Source organism: Entelurus aequoreus, linkage group LG13 (genome assembly GCF_033978785.1).
Source record: "Entelurus aequoreus isolate RoL-2023_Sb linkage group LG13, RoL_Eaeq_v1.1, whole genome shotgun sequence".
NCBI lineage: Eukaryota > Metazoa > Chordata > Actinopteri > Syngnathiformes > Syngnathidae > Entelurus > Entelurus aequoreus.
Genome location: NC_084743.1, coordinates 31,609,818 through 31,631,820, shown reverse-complemented (window position 1 = coordinate 31,631,820; position 22,003 = coordinate 31,609,818). Strand labels below are relative to the sequence as shown.

The 22,003-nt window shown below is 37.7% G+C and overlaps 1 protein-coding gene across 2 annotated transcripts in view; it reads left to right on the top strand.

The window, feature by feature from the left end:
- hibch (3-hydroxyisobutyryl-CoA hydrolase) overlaps positions 1–22,003 on the top strand; it is a 39,683-nt gene that overhangs the window by 1,547 nt on the left and 16,133 nt on the right. For both annotated transcript variants that reach the window (XM_062068532.1, XM_062068534.1), the window contains exons 3-11: positions 946–1,077; positions 5,291–5,375; positions 5,457–5,537; positions 5,647–5,699; positions 7,001–7,079; positions 17,111–17,256; positions 20,523–20,609; positions 20,701–20,759; positions 20,871–20,952. In XM_062068532.1, coding sequence (XP_061924516.1) covers positions 946–1,077; positions 5,291–5,375; positions 5,457–5,537; positions 5,647–5,699; positions 7,001–7,079; positions 17,111–17,256; positions 20,523–20,609; positions 20,701–20,759; positions 20,871–20,952 — 804 coding nt within the window. The remainder of the gene's footprint in view (positions 1–945; positions 1,078–5,290; positions 5,376–5,456; positions 5,538–5,646; positions 5,700–7,000; positions 7,080–17,110; positions 17,257–20,522; positions 20,610–20,700; positions 20,760–20,870; positions 20,953–22,003) is intronic.

The window sequence follows — 22,003 nt, the reverse complement described above, 5'->3', positions numbered from 1 at the left end:
AACACTATAATTGGAGTGCTGTCCTGTACCTTTTGTACACAGTTATTATATATTTTTTGAAGTTTCAAAACCCATTCATACTTCTGAGGGTTGAGCGTGCTTGTTTGGACTTCTGATTACAGCATATACAACACAGTTGTGGTGCTCTCCAAGAATATGTTTAAAATTACAAACTACCTATCACCTATGACATTGTAAATTGATCTTGTTCTTACAATTAGCTTTGCTCCTAGCATACAAAGACCCTCCCTCTTCCCAAACGGCTATACATTTATACACAATATGTGACAGTCACACATTTTTGAGCTTGGAGTGACCTAGCCAATCGGCGTGTAGGGAATATGTTGAATTACTAATAATAATAAATAACCAAAAAGTAGCAATCAGAGCGAGAGCTAGTGCAGATGGAAAACTGGTACTTTACAGAAAGACAAAACATAGAAACCATCCGGAAGTAGAACCAAAATAAGAGCAGCAGGATAGGAAATAATACCAAACAGGAGAAACTATAAACACATGACATACTGGTCCATATTGGCAAAGAGGGAGGGAGTAGCCTCTTCAACTAATGGAGATGTTGTAAAGGGGCGACGGAGCTGGGTCAGAATGACGTCCGTGTGGGTAGTTGATAGCAAGTTACACAGACACGTTTTGTACAAAAGACGTGTTATAGTTGGATTAATCACACTATAAAACTGAGTCACTAACAGCAAACAGACCAGTCAGAACAAACCTTTGGTGAACATTTCGGACGAAAACCAAATCCTACAAAAATTGGGGCGTGCAAAAACCAAAGTACCAGTGTGGAGGGTTAGAAGATGTCTTATAAATTGTGATTTTATCCACAGTTCTAATCTACTGCAGTGATATTGCTTTTATACATGTTACATGGTATTGTTTTTTTATGCCAGAATATTTTTTTCTTTTGGTTTTATTTTGGACCAGATGTCCACTCATGTGGAGCCAGATGTTCTCCTGGAGAAGGTGGGCAGAGCCGGTGTGATCACCATGAACAGACCCAAAGTCCTAAATGCTCTCAACATGTCCATGATCCGATTGATCTACCCTCAGCTCAAGGTTAGTGTGTTGTTCATCTTGGATAACTGTCAGCCATCGTTGGTGAATGTGTGTTTGTACACCTCTTTTTGGAAATTCCTGTCATCTAACAGTTTGGAATGCATTTTCTTTCTGTTAGTGGTGAAACGATTGATTAGCCACCGATCATTTTTGTCTGACTTCCGTGGAAAAGTACGTGATCGGCTGATCACAAAAACTAATTACTTGAGGCTCATACTTTGCAGCTTGGTCCCAGGGCTGACAACTAACTGTGTATGTCCAATTGTCCATACACAGTTAGTGCGTAGCCACCCCTCTAAGTTACTATCACCGCCACTGCCGAAACTGAACTACTTTTCTTACAAATAGGGATTATAACAATAATTCTATGTCCGATAATTATCAGATAATTAGATAGGTGGCGACTTGTCCAGGGTGTACCGCGCCTTCCGCCTGATTGTAGCTGAGATAGGCTCCAGCGCCCCTCGCGACCCCGAAGGGAATTATCGGTAGAAAATGGATGGATGGATAGATAGATATTCCTTTCAGTAATTAAAAAAAAAAGTCTTACTGCGTCCCGTGCAATTGTGCTTGGTCCTCCTAAAACACTATAATTTAAAATGCGTCTTAAAGCATAACAAAAATTCACTGCCCTTCGGAGCGGATTGAAAATGTGTGGTAACATAATTCGCGCCCATTGTAATCGATAAGGGTATTGTTGGCAAAATTGGCCAATGGCAAAACACAAAACCATAAAGTTTGCATAATCGGCGATGATGCATATAGTTTCTTTAAAAAGGGTAAAAAAAAAAAATTATATTTAGAAACATATCTGTGTTATTAGTAATTAGTTTTAACATGTTTTCTTACATTGTTTTGCTCTATTTCTTTTTTTTTTGCTGATTATTTTATTACTACTGTGTAATGCAGGCAGCACTTTGTTTACCCTTATTTTATTTAAATATATTATTCTGCCCTCCTTGAATGTTGGAGTTTAGTTTGCTGAATATGTAAACAGTCTTTTGTATTAGAAATGTAAGAAACAACTTAATGTCGTTTATTGATAGTCTCCACAATGAAGTTACAGTAAAACTAAGCACACTAAGGAAAGTGCATTAATATACATATAAAGTGCACATACATGTAGGAATCATGTTAAATCAACAATACAGCTTTGTATAAACTGAAAAAAGCAATACAATTATACAGGTGGAATGTTGGCTCTAACGCCACTGGCTTAATGCTAATGTAGGATGGACCACCTCATTGACAGGCTAACTAAAATTAGCAAAGCGAACTTGTACACGTTCATCCAATTAGATTTTAATGGAACAAAATTGACTTAAAGGATAACTGCACTTTTTCTGAATTTTGCCTATCATTCACAATTCTTATGTAAGAAAAGAACACATATATTTTTTTTTTTTATGGATTCTAATTTGTAGAATATGGCAAGTATGAGGTAGCTAACAATGCAGCTAATGGAACCGCTCATTAAGAAAAAATGCCAACAATACTCCATTTACATCTCGTGACCTGAATATTAACCAAGCGTTATTGTTCTCAGACGTGCTAACACAGACAAACTATATTTAGCGGTGCCGTGATCACAGAGAGCTAAGTAGCTTATGCTGCTATATTGACATACTGAATTTTTTAGGGTGCTTTTTACAGTTGGCGGAATAGAGCGATTCCAATTGGCTCCATTGTTAGTTGACTTTTCGATAGCATTTTCACGGTATTTACAAGTTAGAAAGCATAACAAAAATAAAAACATGTTTTCTTGTCTTACATAAGGATTGTGAATGATAGACAAAATTCCCAAAAACGTGCAGTTCACCTTTCAGACAGCAAGTGTATTATTTCTACTTACAAGCATACTATCACCAAACTCTGTAGAAACAAATACTGACCGCTGACTTTGTACTCCTCAATTAGTCTCCTGCTCCTGACCAACTACTGAAGCCTGTTGCCCAAACCTCAAACTCTTAATATTTAAACAAATAACATAGTCAATGTTTTGTAGAACAAGATTGGAGGAAAAAAAAAATAGTAAGACCTGGAGCAGCCCGCCACAAGTAAATAAATATACGGGAAGCACGGTTTTCGATTGCTATTCCTACTCACCTACAAGCTTGGTTTCCTTCAAAGTGATTCTGCTAGAGAGGTGATATTCTATACCCCTAGAATCACACCAAATTGCTTTGGCTTCCAAACCACCTACCGTAATTTCCGGACTATACACCGCACCGGTATATCAATGGCAGACATATACGTTGTGAAATGAGATATTTACGCATAAAGATTTGGTAAATGTTTATTTACATATGGTACCTTAATTGTTTCCAAACAGTGTTTGTAACACAGCAGAAAAACAGCTGAGCAAAGAAAAAAAAAAGTAATTGTCATGAACCCACTAGCTGTGGAAGCTAGCTCTCCAATCAGCTAAACAGACTCAATAAATCCAAAGTGATGTTTTGGTGAATTTACTGATACAAGGTACTAATACAAAAAGAATGCCATTGTAAGTTAATAATACTAACGTAGACATTTGTACACAAAATAGCATATCGACGTACACGTGATAGCATATCGACGCTAGCATGATTACATTAGATAGCATGTACAAATATGTATGAAAACTCTACTATCAAACATGTGACAGTTTAATGAGTATGAATTGTTTTAGTTATATTGTAAAACTTACAAACATTGCTTGGATTGACAAAGAAATGCTAAGGCTGACTGGAAGACGGAACGGCTCTTATACTTCCGGTTTAAGGCACAAAACAGAAGGAAATACTAACGACTTTCAACCCGCAGCACCTGCATTGAGCAAACTCATCCAAAAGATGGCGTAAACAATAACACAGCATGTGACGGCGTGGCGAAGTTGGTAGAGTGGCCGTGCCAGCAATCGGAGGGTTGCTGGTTACTGGGGTTCAATCCCCACCTTCTACCATCCTAGTCACGTCCGTTGTGTCCTTAGGCAAGACACTTGGTTGGGGGCGTCTCTGCGCTACTGATCTGTCTCCGCTCGGGATGGTCTCCTGCTGGCCCCACTATGGATGGACTGGACTCTCACTGTTATGTTGGATCCACTAGGGCAGGGGTCACCAACGCGGTGCCCGCGGGCACCAGGTAGCCCGTAAGGACCAGATGCGTAGCCCGCTGGCCTGTTCTAAAAATAGCTCAAATAGCAGCACTTACCAGCGAGCTGCCTATATTTTTTTAATTTTATTTATTTACTAGCAAGCTGGTCTCGCTTTGCTCGACATTTTTAATTCTAAGAGAGACAAAACTCAAATAGAATTTGAAAATCCAAGAAAATATTTTAAAGACTTGGTCTTCACTAACTGACAAAGAAACAGATAACAGATTTGGTGTCCAGTTCAAAGTGTGACATAATTTATTTAAACATTTGAGAGTTGACTTTTGTATTTTACATGAGTTATTATTTGTACAAACATGGTGCAAAGTAATTCATGATTTGTTAAAAAATGTTAGTGGCTAGCTAGTTAAAATGGGATATTGTGATTTCACAAGACTGTCTTTGAAGTGATAATTTGAAAATGTTCTATTTGAAAAATGTGCACTTAGAGAAAATATAAAAATAAAGTGTTGCATATTGATATTTATCTGTTTCTATATATATTTATTGTGAGAAATCATTAAGATGATCAGTGTTTCCACAAAGATAAATATCATTATTAATAATAACATAGAGTTAAAGGTAAATTGAGCAAATTGGCTATTTCTGGCAATTTAAGTGTGTATCAAACTGGTAGCCCTTCGCATTAATCAGTACCCAAGAAGTAGCTCTTGGTTTCAAAAAGGTTGGTGACCCCTGCACTTGGGACTGTACTTAGAGGGGGGGTTACCCACATATGCCGTCCTCTCCAAGGTTTCTCATAGTCATTCACATCGACGTCCCTTGTGTGGGCTCTGTGCCGAGGATGTCATTGTGGCTTGTACAGCCCTTTGAGACTTTTGTGATTTAGGGCTATATAAATAAACATTGATTGATTGATTGATTGATTGATTGATTGACTTCACCCTTGCTCCTGATGGCTGCTGGTTAGCGCCTTGCATGGCAGCTCCCGCCATCAGTGTGTGAATGTGTGTGTGAATGGATGAATGTGGAAATACTGTCAAAGCGCTTTGAGTACCTTGAAGATAGAAAAGCGCTATACAAGTATAACCCATTTATCATTTATTTATGTGTGTCTTGTAGAAATGGGAAAGTGATAGCGAAACTGACCTGGTGATTATCAAAGGAGCAGGGGGTAAAGCCTTTTGTGCTGGTGGAGACATCAGAGGTAAATAGTAACTTTGCAGTTTCAGATGTTTCTCCTTGGTGTGCTAAAGTACTAACACTTAATGCTTTTGTTTCTTTTCAGCAATAACTGAAGCCGGGAAAGTTGGAGATCCCCTCACAAAGGTGTTTTTCCGTGAGGAATACATGTTGAACAATGCTATAGGTAAGTTACTGTATACTGCCCATCACACTTTCATTTTTAAATGAAATAAAATCTCCTACAATCTCTCACAAATAAATAATCTGTATTAACACCCATGTGATGTTTTCAGGAACATACAGGAAACCATTTATTGCCTTAATTGATGGAATAACGATGGGAGGGGTAAGTCAAACTATTATACTAGTTTCATACTAACTAAGATAACATAATTTATCGCTACTATGAAATTAAACAAAAGGATGTAGCTGCTAAAAGCGAGGTTCTTGGGTTGGAGTTTGAGGATGGCAGTTACAGTATCTACTTTTTCTTGATTGACAATGGGGTGAATCAACAATCGATTGATAATTCAGTTAAGCATTACTATTTTTGCACTAATTCAATTGTACAAATTGCCTGAGTATGCTGTCAATTTCATTTTAATATTGATTATAGAGCGGTAAAGTGTGTTTTAGTTGTAGATGGATATCTTTTTTTAAGAATAGTTTATTTTGACTGTTTATTTAACACTTAATATTGTATTGCTTTGTAACAAAAGGCATAAACTAAAACACCACAACAAAATCATTTGAGTATGAACCGTTAGTGGTTCTTGTTGAGAAAAGTGAGTATTAGGGACGTTCCAATTAGGATTTTAATGCTGCCAATTCCAATACAGATTATCCATGAGTAAGATTGGCCGGTACCCATCAGGTATATTAACTGTTAATGTTTCACTGTATTTATGGAAAGTGCTATTGACAGTGGAACAATATCAACACAACATTTTAACTAATTAATTATTCTATTTTATTATGTGCAATTGTTTGAGCAAATTAAAGTCAGTAATACACAATAACTGAACAAAAGCAACAACTACTATGCCCAATTTAGCATGTGTTGATGAGTGAAGGCAAAGCTACTGACAAATCTGTTTGGTGGTCCAAATGTATTTGTGGCCGGCTGCCACAAGTGAACAAATGTTTGGGAAACAAACAAACAGTAAATATTTCTGTCATTTGACGAAAAAAAAACTAAACTGCACTTTATAATGGTGAGTAAAACTGATACTGAGTTTTTCAGCCAATTTCTCAAGCTGCTACCCTCGAAAAATAGTATGAAGTGCATCTCAGCATTGGAGAGGAGACACAAAACTGTAGTTAGGTCTTAAGCCCATCAGATGGCGATATATACCAGTGGATGACTCCAGGGCATGTTTTGCCATATTTTTTGGAAAACACAACATTTGAAAGGAGTGTATTTTATTTTAGCATAACAACTGTGACTGTTTGTGTTTACATATGAGTTTGCTTGTGTGTAAATATATATGAAAGGGGTTGCTGTTTTAGGAGTTGGGGTGCATCAATGTTGTTGGATTGAGACTTTTTATAAACCCCTGGTGTAAATAATGCTAACCTAATGTTTTGCATTGGTGTATTTTCCTTTCGTAACCCTTTTGTCATTATTTTCTTGTCCTTTGCCGGCAGGGTGTTGGTCTGTCAGTTCATGGACGTTTTCGAGTGGCCACTGAGAAAACATTGTTTGCCATGCCAGAGACCGCTATTGGTAAGCCACAATGTTGATGAGAGCACTTTAAAAGATCTTTTTCAACTTTTATTGTTCTGTGCAGAAGAACCATATTGATTTTAAAAGCTCATTATAGCTGAAGTAGTTAAAAATCAGAAAACACTTAATAGGGACTACACGTTTCTAGTTTCTGTAAACCAGGTGTATTCAGGGAATTTTTCTTTGACATATTCTGAAAACATAATTATTTATTTTGATTAGCTATATTACAAGATATTACATTTAAGCCACTATTTGCTTTGTCACCAATAAGTCAAAATGTAAGATGTTTTCTTTGAATGGCTTAGTAAATCTTGACTTACGGTACATTTCATTGTTTTTTAGCATCTTTAAGGTCCAAAATTTATCAAAATGGACCCACATCCTTCATTTTCTTTCTATATGCGACCCGTGATGGAAAAGGTTAGGACACCTCTGCTTTGAAGGTCTACTTAATTTAGTGGATATGGAGAAGTTAGACAGTAAACACAGGATAATTGAATCAGTTTCTGCAGTATAATGTAAGAATGATATCGCTATTTTTAGGTTGAAGAAGGAAGTTGTATTTGAAATTATTTATCATCATGTACATTACATTTTATGCAAAGGCTATAGAAGGCTAGTTTCAATAACGATAGGACATTTGTAATTATAGCGGTGTAAAGCTATTCAGAATGTTGTGAGGGTTTTTTGGTTCATTGTTTTTTGTGGCTTCTCTGTAACAAGCATCATAAGTAAATACTTGCTTTTAAATGGACCGGTACTTAAATACATAAGGTAAAAGTATTTTATGTTCTGTCTTAATGTCTATATTGGAAGTATGGACTACCATAAAGAGCACTGATATCACCACTACATTTGGGGTAAACAAGTAGGACTACCTACCTACTACCTACCTATTCTTTAAAAAGAAATAGAACCATCAATCTTCTTCATATTCTGTTTAGCATTCAGTTCACATTCTGACTTAAATTTCTGCAAGTCATCCAAGAGTGATGGCCTATCTCTGTTAAAGGGGAACTGCACTTTTTTTGGAATTTTGCCTATGATTCACAATCCTTATGTAAGACAAGAACACGTATGTTTTTCTTTTTTTATGCATTCTAAATAGTAAATGAATGCGATCAAAAGTCCGCTGACAATGGAGATTTAGAGAGTCGCTCTATTATGCCAACAAAGCCCTTAAAACAACATCCAAACGCCTCCATCAAAGTTGTATATATGTAATGTAATGTAGTAATGGGCACATTTATAATAACATTTAATATTTATGTATTTTGCTCATTTCAATCAATCAATCAATCAATGTTTATTTATATAGCCCTAAATCACAAGTGTCTCAAAGGGCTGTACAAGCCACAACGACATCCTCGGTACAGAGCCCACATACGGGCAAGGAAAACTCACCCCAGTGGGACGTCAATGTGAATGACTATGAGAAACCTTGGAGAGGACCGCATATGTGGGTAACCCCGAAAGCAATGGATGTCGAGTGGGTCTGACATAATATTGTGAAAGTCCAACACATCAGCGAAAGTCCAGTCCATAGTGGGGCCAGCAGGAACCATCCCGAGCGGAGACGGGTCAGCAGCGTAGAGATGTCCCCATCCGATGGACAGGCTAGCGGTCCACCCCGGGTTGGGAGCAGAGTAGAAAAGAAAAGAAAAGAAACGGCAGATCAACTGGTCTAAAAAGGGAGTCTATTTAAAGGCTAGAGTATACAAATGAGTTTTAAGATGAGACTTAAATGCTTCTACTGAGGTAGCATCTCTAACTTTTACCGGGAGGGCATTCCCTAGTATTGGAGCCCGAATAGAAAACGCTCTATAGCCCGCAGACTTTTTTTGGGCTCTGGGAATCACTAATAAGCCGGAGTTCTTTGAACGCAGATTTCTTGCCGGGACATATGGTACAATACAATCGGCAAGATAGGCAGGAGCTTGACCGTGTAGTATTTTATACGTAAGTAGTAAAACCTTAAAGTCGCATCTTAGGTGCACAGGAAGCCAGTGCAAGTGAGCCAGTATAGGCGTAATATGATCAAACTTCCTTGTTTTTGTCAAAAGTCTAGCAGCCGCATTTTGTACCATCTGTAATCTTTTAATGCTAGACATAGGGAGGCCCGAAAATAAAACGTTACAGTAATCGAGACGAGATGTAACGAACGCATGGATAATGATCTCAGCATCGCTTGTGGACAAAATGGAACGAATTTTAGCGATATTACGGAGATGAAAGAAGGCCGTTTTAGTAACACTCTTAATGTGTTACTCAAACGAGAGAGTTGGGTCGAAGATAATACCCAGATTCTTTACCGAGTCGCCTTGTTTAATTGTTTGGTTGTCAAATGTTAAGGTGGTATTATTAAATAGATGTCGGTGTTGAGCAGGACCGATAATCAGCATTTCCGTTTTCTTAGCGTTGAGTTGCAAAAAGTTAGCGGACATCCATTGTTTAATTTGAAGCATATTTTTTCTCCAACATCATCAATGATTACTAAACACTGCAGACTTTTTGACAGCCAACAAACATAATAAAACATCACTTACTGTACAATGTCTGCTGTCATTAGGATGCCGACTGATGGAATCTTATTATAGTCCTGTTTAGACGAAGAATGACTCATAATCCTTGCGATGAAAAGCAGGGTGTAACCAAGCGTCTTTCGTGTCGTTCTCGTTATTTCCGGGTCTAAATTGGATGTCAAAGTGTACCAACATGTCAAATTACATCCTCGTTGTTCTACTATTCAGGTGAGAATCATTATTTATGATGAACAATAAACTTCCACGAGCAGGGAAGCGAGGAAACAGGTTACCACTCGATGATGCAAACATAAGCACACACACTAGTGATCACGGTGCCGCTCCTATAAATAGTTTGTCTGCGTTAGCGCTTATAATAACAATATCACTAATACTTGGTTAATATTCAAGTCACGAAATGTAAATGGGGCATTGTTGGCGCTTTTTGGATTTTATTAGGTTTTATGGGCGGAAGAGAGGACCTCCCATTGCCTCTGCTGTAAGCGGACTTTTAGTTACGTTTATTTATGAGTTACAATGCATAAAAAAATCATCCGTTGCCATGTTTTTCATAGTGATTGTGAGCGATAGGCAAAACTCCAAAAAAAAGTGCAGTTCCCCTTTAATATCACTGACCAACAAAGGAGACGTAACGGCTTTAAAACATGTATTTAAAGGGACAAATAATTGATGCAAATGTAGCAGTTGTCATCCCCCATACCACAATCACACAACCCCTCCAACTGAGAGCCAAGCAACCTAGCCAGTAGGCTAAAATCGCAGTTTCCCAAACTATTGAGTAGTGGAGCTCTTGAATCTCCACATCAATGTGCATAAACATTGATCATTCGTAACGGGTGGCGGCAAATCTCTTTATGACGGTACAAATTCACCCGTGGCAGGCTGCCACAAAGAAATAATACATGTGTGGGGGAAAACTGTAGTGGGGTATCATTAGAGGAAGGACAGCAGTTGCCTCCAAATCAAGCTGCTACCCCGGCCAGAAAACACCAAAGTCCTCTTCAAAAAGATGACACCTTCAAAGTCCACCCCAGTGAGACCAAATAGGGATAGTTATAAGGGTACAGTGGTCAGCTGCAGGTTTAAACACATCATCCTCATTATGCTTTTCGGATTGCTAAAGATGATGCTCTCTGAGTCATTTGTTTCCCAGATCTTCAGCCTACATGTATTGTTCTCCAACAAAAGTTCCCTCTCCTCCTTATGGCTCTCCTCGAAAACTCTTTGGGTCTATCAATAATTACAATAACTTTGAATAATGCAGATGTTTCTCATGTTGAGGCTGGTACTCTGCTGAGAGCTAAGTTCCCTCTCTAAGCTAAAGACTTAGCTCCTGGCTTTCGCAGAGCAATGATGCTGGTGCACGCCATTCAGTGTCCAACTTTTTTGCAAAGTTCTAAAATCATCAACTGAACTATTCAACTACAGAGAAAGAGACTCTGGCCCAGGTACATGTGGAGCCTCAATAAAGAAAATAATATCATGAGCGGTGCAGCAACTTGAAGTTTCCAGGTATGATCCCTGCTTCCGTCATTCTTGTCACTGCCATTGTGTCCTTGGGCAAGACACTTTAACCACCTGCTCCCAGTGCCACCCACACTGGTTTAAATAATAATAATAACAATGGATATGATTTTATATCACGCTTTTCTATTGTTGGATACTCAAAGCGCTCACAGAGAAGTGGGAACCCATCATTCATTCACACCTGGTGGTGGTAAGCTACATTTGTAGCCACAGCTGCCCTGGGGTAGACTGACGGAAGCGAGGCTGCCAGTTTGCGTCTACGGCCCCTCCGACCACCACCTATCATTCATTCATCATTCATTCACCAGTGTGAGCGGCACCGGGGGCAAGGGTGAAGTGTCCTGCCCAAGGACACAACGGCAGCGATTTGGATGTCAAGAGGCGGGGAGCGAACCTGCAACCCTCAGGGTCCTGGCACGGCCGCTCTACCCACTATGCCATACCGCCTTAAATGTAGCTTAAAGATGTACATAATGAGTTTCACTATGTAAAGCGCTTTGAGTCGCTTGAGGAAAGCACTATGTGAATATAATTCACTTCATAAAATATTATTTTTCCATAAACTGTATTATAAATGTAATTTCTGTATCATTACAACCATTTTTACCTAAGGGGTCATATTATGCAAAACAAACAATTTTTCTTTTCACCTGTTGGCACTTGTTTTTGTGTATTTGAGATCTTTATAACTCCAAAGGAATTTTTTATTCAAACCATAGAGGCATGGCACAGATATTAATAAAACACGTTTGCCTCTTTCCAAACGAGCTGTTTGGAATTTAAGACTTTGGTGGCATATTTTGCCTTAGTTACGTCAACGGATATCTCCATGTATGGTAGAGGTTTACCTGAAGAGTTTTGCACCAGCCAGAAGTTTTTATTCTGTTTTGAAAGTTGTCGTCAATAGGTTGGCGCATTTTAACATTGTCTCTGTACTGTTCCTTATGTCGTGTCAGAAAGTGAATAGATGTGTTCAAGTCCCTAACAATGACTTGTTGGCGGCATGTTTTGCTGTTTGGTCAGTTTCTGACTTTTCAAATCCAAACAAAGGAGTTCCTCTTCACTCGTTTTGAAACCAAGTCCTCTTTCGGTTTTGTTGGTTTTGCTTCCATTGTGTTCTCAGTCCATCTCTGCTACATTGTTGATATCTATGCTAATGCTGGCTATCGCACGCATGGATGTGTCAAAATTACGTTTGCAGAAACATTTCTACACCATGACTTTCTAAACGCTAGAATCTACAACCGCTGTAATTTATTTAATGTAAGTGTGACTTCATTATTCTTGCAAAATCGGACTAACAAATATCATATTGAAAGGCGCTGTAGTACTGAGTCACCATAAAGAGGGGTGCGTACATGAGCCAGTAGGTGCATGTCTCTTTTCAGAGCAGAAGCAAGGATTTTGTTTTTAGTAGCAAGTCAAATGCCAAAAATACTGTATATTTTAATGCTCTATTTAATCATTGAATGAATTTGGCTGCCAAGATTGAAGATTATATATTCAAGTTTTTTCCAAACTAAACTTCAAGACAAAACAGAAGACAATCATATTTGTACAACCAAATATTTATTTTTCTTTGCGAAAGACAGGCACATGTAATTCAGATACAAATAATAGGCAAGACCACAAATATTTTTTTAAATTTTTATAAAAGTAAATAAATGGGACTACAATGAATTTGATAACAATATTATGAATGTTAATTTTTTTCTTATTTTGATCCTCGTCTTGAGAAACCTGTATCAACATAGATTGAAGCATATAGATCTAAAGTTTAAAAAATCTCCAAAGGCATCAGTGGCGTGTGTCACGACGTATGGTCTGAGAACTGACTTGCTGATCCCCAACCCCCCAAACCTTTCAAACGCTGGCAGTACTCGTACGTCTATTTTCCAAACACAACCTTTGAATAGGATTTTAAGCACGTTTAGGTGTGTAATGTGATCGACTCCCACTAAAGTCATAGTTCGCTCCTAAGCTTAATGATTCAAAGGCAGATGGCCTACTGTTCAGAGAAGATTAGCTATAAATCTGTAATGCTGACAAATGGGCAATTACCTGTCTTCACATGGTATCAATGACCTGGATTCCTATGGTTTTCTGAATGCCTACATATAATTGTTAATGGTTTGGAATAATTTAGACTCCTGTCACTTTGTATTTAAATGTAGCTGTGACTTGTTGTCAATTTCAACTAAGTTCTGTATTCTCTCGTAAGAGAATCACTGATGTAACCAGTATTACCAGTTTATGTCGCTTTTATTAAATTTTAATATTTTGTGATGAATTTACTGAGAGCATTGCTACAACATGCATTCTCTTTGTCCCCAAAGGTTGTATTTAATAAGTCACTTAGTTGTAAGTAGCTCAACATGATGAGATGCGTATCTGTATCTCTGTATAACTAGTACATAAGACGTATGTTTCATTTAACTTTTCATTCTGATTCTTCAGCTTAGTCACAGTAATAAAATAATAAAATAGTGCAATAAGTGCCTGCCCCTTAGAAATCAACATTAAATTGTAAAACATTAAGAATTTATAGTTAATATATTAAAGTGCATTTTTTCCACTAAGAAATCATAAAAGTTAACAATTACCTGTGCCTCTTGATAATCCATGAAATTAAACATAACTAATTTTGCTGTCAAGTGCTTTCATCATAAGGTTATTTTCTTAGTGCCTCTTATCTCTAAAGTACCAATGATTGTCACACACACACTAGGTGTGGCGAAATTACTCTCTGCATTTGACCCATCACCCTTGATCACCCCTTGGGAGGTGAGGGGAGCAGTGATCAAACACTTCATCATCAGTCATGTGGCTTTACATGTGCTGCGGTCGCCGCTATTAACACTAGGTCTTGGCTTAGCAGTACAGGCAGCTTTGTAAATCATAAATCTTCACCTAAGTCAATTTTAAGGTGACTTTTATCAGAGTTTATTGTGTTGAGGCCTGTCTTAAACTTTTCCGGTTAAATTTTCTGTATAACACGTTTTGCAAAGTACGACTGAAATGTACAAGGTAAAGAAAGCTGACACCGGTGGCTGCTGTTCCATGATGCGTTTCTCTGTAAACAAAAGAGCGCACACGCAGTATCATGACTTCACAAATATGCGACCCTACCATTGGGGGCGGGGTGTTGATGAGCCAGGCGGCAGCACAAGCCTCAACAGAGAGACCAACAACGACAAACACGAAAATGATAAGCTGTTATTATTATCGGTTTATTTTTCATTATCGATGTGACGTCATAATTGCCATTATCAGTCAATAATTATTGGCCGTCCATAATAATGTGCATCCTGAAAATGAAGGCAATATTCTCTTTCAGTGCATTGAATCAGGTCTAAAATGTTGGTTGCCATTTGTTTCCCCGCTGTGCTGTATAACCTTAAAATGACCTGTCGTACTGTTTGCCGCTTTTCCAAAGTGTTAATATCTCTGTGACAACCTCAACAGATTTACCCATCCTGCCATAATCTGCCACACTTAATACGTTTTCAGACGTGAATCAGGTCAGCTCATCTAATCCTGCTCGCTGCCATTCACAGAGCCTCGTGCCACATCAACTGTGACCCTTAAAGCTTTTCTTCCTGCCAAATACTGAATTCAAATGGGAACATTTGTGAAAACACAGATTTAATTCCATAGATTACAGCTGTGGATTGTGATGAAAGAGTTCCTAAACACTGACATTTTCATTTTGCTAAAAACTTTTTTAAAGTAGTTTTGTCTATGGACGGTGGATATTTTTCTAGATTTTATTTTTAACTTATTGGTTACATGTTTAAGATAAACCAGATAACCGATTATATTAATGAACTTGTTTCTAGATGTTATTTGTCACCAACTGATGCCAAGTCAAGAGTTGTTTATATTTTTGACAAAACATTCTCAAAAAAGGTTATGTTACTGGTGTATAGAAAAATAGTACCTCTTAATGATGAAAAATATTTTTTCATATTTTTGTAAATGTATTTAAAAAGGAATACCTGAAACATCAAAACAAGCTGAGTCATTCTTGTGGAAGTGCCTTGGTGGTCGTTTTGATTTTAGGATTGCATGTGTCTAATATCTGGGACCAACCTTGTTATAAAGCGACTATTTGGAATATGAAATGTACACCTATTCAGTGGCTCTAATTTAGCAGTTTGCTTTTAAATTCAGCTTGGGATACTTCAGGCTTATGCTATCTAAAAATAAAGGTGACTACTACTTCATTAAGAAATATTTATTTGTGATTTGTGCTTCTAATTAGGCTGCTACAATTATAAATATTTTACTTTAATTCCATTCATTGTCAAAGTCATCAATTACACCACAGATTTTTTTAGACTGCAAATATGATATAGATCATATTAAAATAATTGTAAATTAAAAAACACCAATAAAATAATCATCATCCAACTGATGTTTTAAATCTAGAAACCTGCACACTTAGCATATATATCGATGTATTTTTGTGGTAACGAACAAGATAACTTTCTTAACTGTCTGTTAATATACAATGTTAACTTTCTCAGGTTGTAATTGTCTACATGCTTGCTGTTCAGAAGATACAATGAAATTAACATTTTAAGATTACTACTTACTTTTACACGAGGCATATGAGGCAGATGTTTCAATTCTTATTTTGTTTGAGGCAAATATTTAAAATATTTAGGGTTGTGCGCATGCCTCCGCATGCTCAATAGCATTAGGTAGTAGACATTAATGGGTAATAGTTATTGACAGAACACTGGCCTGAAAAACAGCAACGATGACGTCACCAACTATTATCGGCAAATTAATTTGTGGGTGACAAATTTTGTTATCGATTTTTGTCGATTATGTCGACAAATCATTACGCCGCTAATACTGTAATCATGCATTCATTTTCTACTGCTGATAATGTTCAGGATCACAGCACAGATAAACTGTATTTATAGAAGACTGCATATGTGAGCTCTGTCGCGGCCTAAGTGACATGCCTACGTACTGAGCAAGGCATCCTTGTTGGTTTCATTTCTGAGCCTTAAACCACAGAATTCCCAGGCACTTCACCCTTTGCAAATGTTTTTTGTAATGCGATTTATTTAATTAAGGTTTTTCTGTAGCTTGTTTACTTCAGATGCAGTCTGTAGTAATTTTTTAAAATTTGTTTGGTTATGGATGGATGGATACTGTTAATGTTCCTCAATGTTTCCTTTTAGGTCGACTTCAGTTCAACAAAAATTTGATGCAGATTACTAAAAACAGTGCTGGTATAGATATGATCTTCGACTAGTTGTTTTGCAAAAAAGCCCCTAAAACAGCAGAGTACTCCTGTAAGTCTGGCAAAATAAATACACCAAAATCAAATGTCTACTGTATAGGACACTGGTTCTGTGGAATATATGAAATAAGAATAATAGTGAAGGGAGAAATCCGGCACCCCCGGTCCTGGCTTACACATTACAGTGTTGTTGCTCTGTGTGGATAGTAGATACATTACTTGCTAATTTCCTATTCTTTGCTGGTTAGTTTGTGGTTTCAGTTAAACTTCTGTTGAAGTGTACAAAGCACTTATTCTTTTGTTGTGTTCATTGCTTCACATTCAAGCTAGTTTAGAGGTTAGCATGGCTTATTATCTTCTCGTCCTGTCTGTGTTTTTGCTGCATGTGTTTTGGCACTAGTTCTGTATTCTAGAACATTGTTACTTTATTTAACATAATAAAATAATATTTGGGCGTTTTTCCATTGATTTAGAATTGTTCACGTCCCAATTGTGATACATCTAATAATCAATAGTTTCCCACCTCAAATCTAGACAACCCGTCAGTCATAAAGTTTTTACTGTCAATCAAAGCTGAGAAATGTTGTTTTGCATCTTGTATTGAATCCAGGTCAGTTGTCCATGCCAAATATTCTAATGTCGCAGTGTGTGGCTAATTCATGTGTTGTGGCTTCTCAACTCTTCTTTTTCACTGACAGGTCTTTTTCCGGATGTAGGAGGTGGTTATTTCCTCCCGAGGCTCCAGGGAAAGTTGGGACTCTTTCTAGCTATGACTGGCTTCCGTCTCAAAGGTCGTGATGTGCACAGAGCTGGTATTTCCACTCACTTTGTGGAGTCCAAGAAGGTAACTGTAAATGTATTTGGTCTTGCCTGTGAATATTCTCGTTCATCCAAATTATTGTATTCTCAGCGCATTGACTGAATCGCAACTGGACTGCTCAGCTTGTCTTAAAAGACGTTTTGCCTCTCATCTGAGCAGCCTTCAACAGTTCATGCTCAAAGACTGAGGACAAATGCTAATTTATCTTGTCTTTAGACATGAACTGAGGAAGGCTGCTTTGATGAGAGACAAAAACAACCTGAATACTCTTTGGTTGTGTTATTCTTAGAACACTTTTTACATAGAATTACATGACGTAAAACCTTGAAGTAAACAGGATTCTGCATGTGTGCTGATGGGAAGAATTTTTTTCATGGCCCTGAGATAGGCTCCAGCACCCCCTGCGACCCCGAAAGGGAGAAGCGGTAGAAAATGGATGGATGACTGCAGAAAAACTGATGTCACACAAGGCGCCATTTGAATTAAAAAATGGTTAGGACTACATATACAATTAAACCTCAACCTCAAACTCACAACACTGAGCGCCGCTTTTTAAATTAATTCAAATTAATTTCATCCCAAAACACCACCATTTTAACATATAACATGCCTTCTAAAAAGAAAAACAAACTTTTCAAAACAATTCAATACAATGCAGTACAAACGACTACAGTAAGGATTTAGTAATGCTGTCAAATTATAACAATTTTTAATCAGACTACCTATGCTTTTGCATTTTGATTAATCACAGTAAGTTACTTGTCTGTATAGTTTGAATTAACTTTTAAAACGACCCGAATATATTGACACAAATGCAATTTTAAGGTCAGAATGTCATACATGATTTTTTAATGTTTAACTTTTAAAGTGTAATTTCCTTAGCAAGCTCACAAGGTAGCCATCCGCAGTTAAGGTAAAGGAGCATGTGCGGTCAAAATAAATTGTTCAATTAATCTGCGTTTATCCATGATTATGGCGATAATGTTTTGTGAATAATTGCATAAGTTAACGCTTTAACTTAGACAGCCGTAGAAATAATGTAATGTCACAGCATTTTATTTAATGCATTTAAGGCTGAAACGACGCGTCGACGTAGTCGACGTCATCGGTTACGTAAATACGTCGACGCCGTTTTTGTGCGTCGACGCGTCGCATAATGACGTCACACTACCGTCATGGCGAAGCGCAAAGCAGACGATCAAAGAAGACGATGCGAGCGGTGCGAGCGAGGGGGGAAAAGCATGCCAAAAGTGGTCAAAAGTGTGGGAGTATTTCAATAAACGGCCTAATAATGTTGTTGTATGCACACTGTGTCGAGCGGAAATGGCCTATCATAGCAGCACAACGGCTATGAACGAACATTTGAAAAGAAAACCATCAACTAGTCAATCGTCCGCGCGAGCATACGTTGTCATCATTACACAAAAACATGAATGTGTCATTTGTATCTGCTAGGGGTGTAACGGTACGTGTTTTGTATTGAACCGTTTCGGTGCGGGGCTTTCGGTTCGGTACGGGGGTGTACCGAACGAGTTTCTAAGCTAAAGCTAACTTTAGCTGCTAAAGTCTTAACAAGCTGCTTCGCTCCTCTGCCTCTGTCACAGCACGCAGCATTGTCCCACCCACACAACCATCTGATTGGTACACACGCAGCATTGTCCCACCCACACAACCATCTGATTGGTACACACGCAGCATTGTCCCACCCACACAACCATCTGATTGGTACACACGAAGCATTACCAGCCAATCAGCAGTGCGTATTCATAGCGCATGTAGTCAGCGCTTCAGCATGGAGCAGATAGGTGTTTAGCAGGTGAGCATCAGGCAGCGGACTCTCCCCAAATGATAATAAACACCTCCCAGTCAACTACTAGTAACATCACTATGAGCCCGTTGACCTTCTAGAAATATAAACTGCAGCTCAGCTCACTCGCAGTCCTGGCTTGAGGTGAAGGCTAATTAGCTCTCAGTTCCAGCCACATCGACCCCTTCTGAGCGTAGACATGCTAACCTTTCTTCATTACAACTGTTAGTCACTCACTGGAATGAGTAGAATTGGTTATTGTGTACTGTGTTGGACTGGATGTTTATTTTGCACATTTTAAAAGCAATACTTAATGTTTACACTGTTTCAGAATATTTAGATTGGCACTTTTTTGTATTGGATGTTTATCTTTATTTTTGCACATTTTAGCAAATAAGCAATACTTTCACTTTTGTTGAAATGTTTACACTGTTGTTACATAATATTTCGTTTTGCACTTTTTTGTATTGGATGTTTATCTTTATTTTTGCACATTTTAAAGCAAAATAAGCAATACTTTTACTTTTGAAATGCTTATACTATTGCAGAATATTAAGATTTGCACTGGATGTTGACTTTTATATGTGCACATTAAAAAGCAAATAAGCTACTTTTAATTTTGTTAAATGTTAAAAGTTTTAAATGTTTACATTGTTACAGAATATTTAGTCATGTTGTTGTCAATGTTGACTGAGTGGCCATACTTATTTTTTTTTGTAAATAAAAGCCATGCCTTTTGAAAAAACGGGCCTACATTTATTTTTTCATCTTCATTTTGAATAAAAAAATAATCGGTAAAAGGAAAAATAATCTATAGATTAATCGAAAAAAATAATCTATAGATTAACCGATTAATCGAAAAAATAATCTATAGATTAATCGATAGAAAAATAATCGTTAGCTGCAGCCTTAAATGCATTGTCTCTTTCGGGCTGCTTCTCTATTGTGTAACAATATAAATTGTTAATGTTGTTTATGTCGCACACGGACGTCTGTGAGTGATGGACCAGAGGTCATGGTTGACAACAAGTGATATGTATGTCTGTGTTTTACTCAATCATCCAGTTTATAGAGTCAGCAGACCGCTTATTCATATTTTCATGGATACATGTCTGTTGCTTGGCGTCTTTGGCTGCATGTCGCTGAGGCTGGTTCTTGCTTTATTTAATGCAACCTAACGATGCTGTGGTCGTGCTTCCTTGACGGGTTGGCTACGCGATAGTACATGTTTTTAATGGTTTGTTTCTCTGATTAGGTGGGTGTTGTCCGCTTCTTTTTGCGCTCTCTTTTGCACTCGCTTTCTCCATTGTGGTGTTTTGAGGGCAGTGTTGAAAAAAAAAAAACGAAAACTTGTAACTTACTTACTTGCAATTTGGGACACACTAGGATGAGGTACCACTGTAGCTATAAGGAAATGTGCAGCATCTCTGTCTTTTTCTGTTATTACAATCGCATATATTGCATTCATGTCTCCTTTTATTAGATATCCCACCTAGAGAAGGAGCTGCTGGACTTAAAGTCGCCCACAGTTGAGAATATTTCCAGAGTGCTAGACTCCTTCCAGAATGAGGTTAGGAACGTCTATCAGACATGCCTGGTTAACATTTACATATATTTCTTGACATCAGTGTTAACTATTTGGTCCTTTTTTTGACTTTCAGAGCAGCCTTGATTCTGAGAAACCGTTTGTCCTGGAGAACCACATGTCTGACATTAACAGGTAATGTTGGAATTCTGCCTGCAGTTGTTCTAAACAGGCACTATTATAGTGATAATTGTTAGTTACAATAATATAAAAAACATAATAATGCTGTCTTTTACATCCCCACAGACTTTTTACCTCTGGCAGTGTGGAGGGCATCATGCAGAACCTGAAGGCAGATTCTTCAGACTTTGCAAAGAAACAAATTGAGGTAGTGTATATTATTTTCATGGGTCTTTATTGTATCACTGTTCTTTTAGATCAATTATACATAATTTATTGCAAGCTTGATACACTGGTCAAAAAACAGCAGTAACACACAGTCCATCACTCTGGTACAGTGTAAATCTGGATTTAAAGGGGTCATATTATGCAAAAACAACTTTTCTTACCGGTTGTCACCTGTTGTTTTGTATTTGGGATCCCCATAAGTCCAAAACATTGAGGCATGCCAGAGATATTTATAAAACACTTTTGGCTCTTTCCAAATGACCCGTTTGGAATTTGAGACTTTAGTGACATATTTTCCCTTAGTTACGTCAGCGATTATCTACATATACAGAGGTTTACTCAAAAATCTTTGCTCGAGTCCACCATTTTTATTCAATTGTAACCAACGTTGGATTCAATAAATTCCTTCTTTTTCTCGATCCTCGTGTTGTGGGGGCATACTCTCTCTCTTATGCTGTTGCCATTTCTCATAACTTTTATCTGTCAGTAGACTCCATATGGAAGCGCTAAAACAACAACATGGCTAAAAGACTGTAGACGCAGTTGAAGGGGGCTCTGTCTGGAGGAGAGATTCGGCTCATAATTAAGACCGCCCATGAAACGGCGCATTCTGAAAAGACAGCGGCTTAAAGATGGTGTGTAAAACCAAAATTTTGACCAAAGCACCACCATTACATGTTATGTAGACCACACGGATGTGGTCTTAGTTTGACCGTTTTAATACCATTTTATCTTTTTCTGTTGCTACAGACTTAAAATTAAAAATATAAATGTTATGCCGTTTTTAATTACCATATTTTTCTGACTATAAGTCGTTACTTTTTTCCCATGGTTTGAACCCTGCGAATTATTTAACAAATAATTTTTCTTCGCTAACGGCCATAATATTTTGTATTCAGCAAATATTTTTTTATATAACACCGACAGAGACACTGAAAAAGTGTATTATTGCTTGTGCTATGGCACCATCTTTTGGACGAGGTTGCTCACTGCAGGTGCTCCGGGTTTGTCTCGCAAACGCACATTGCAAG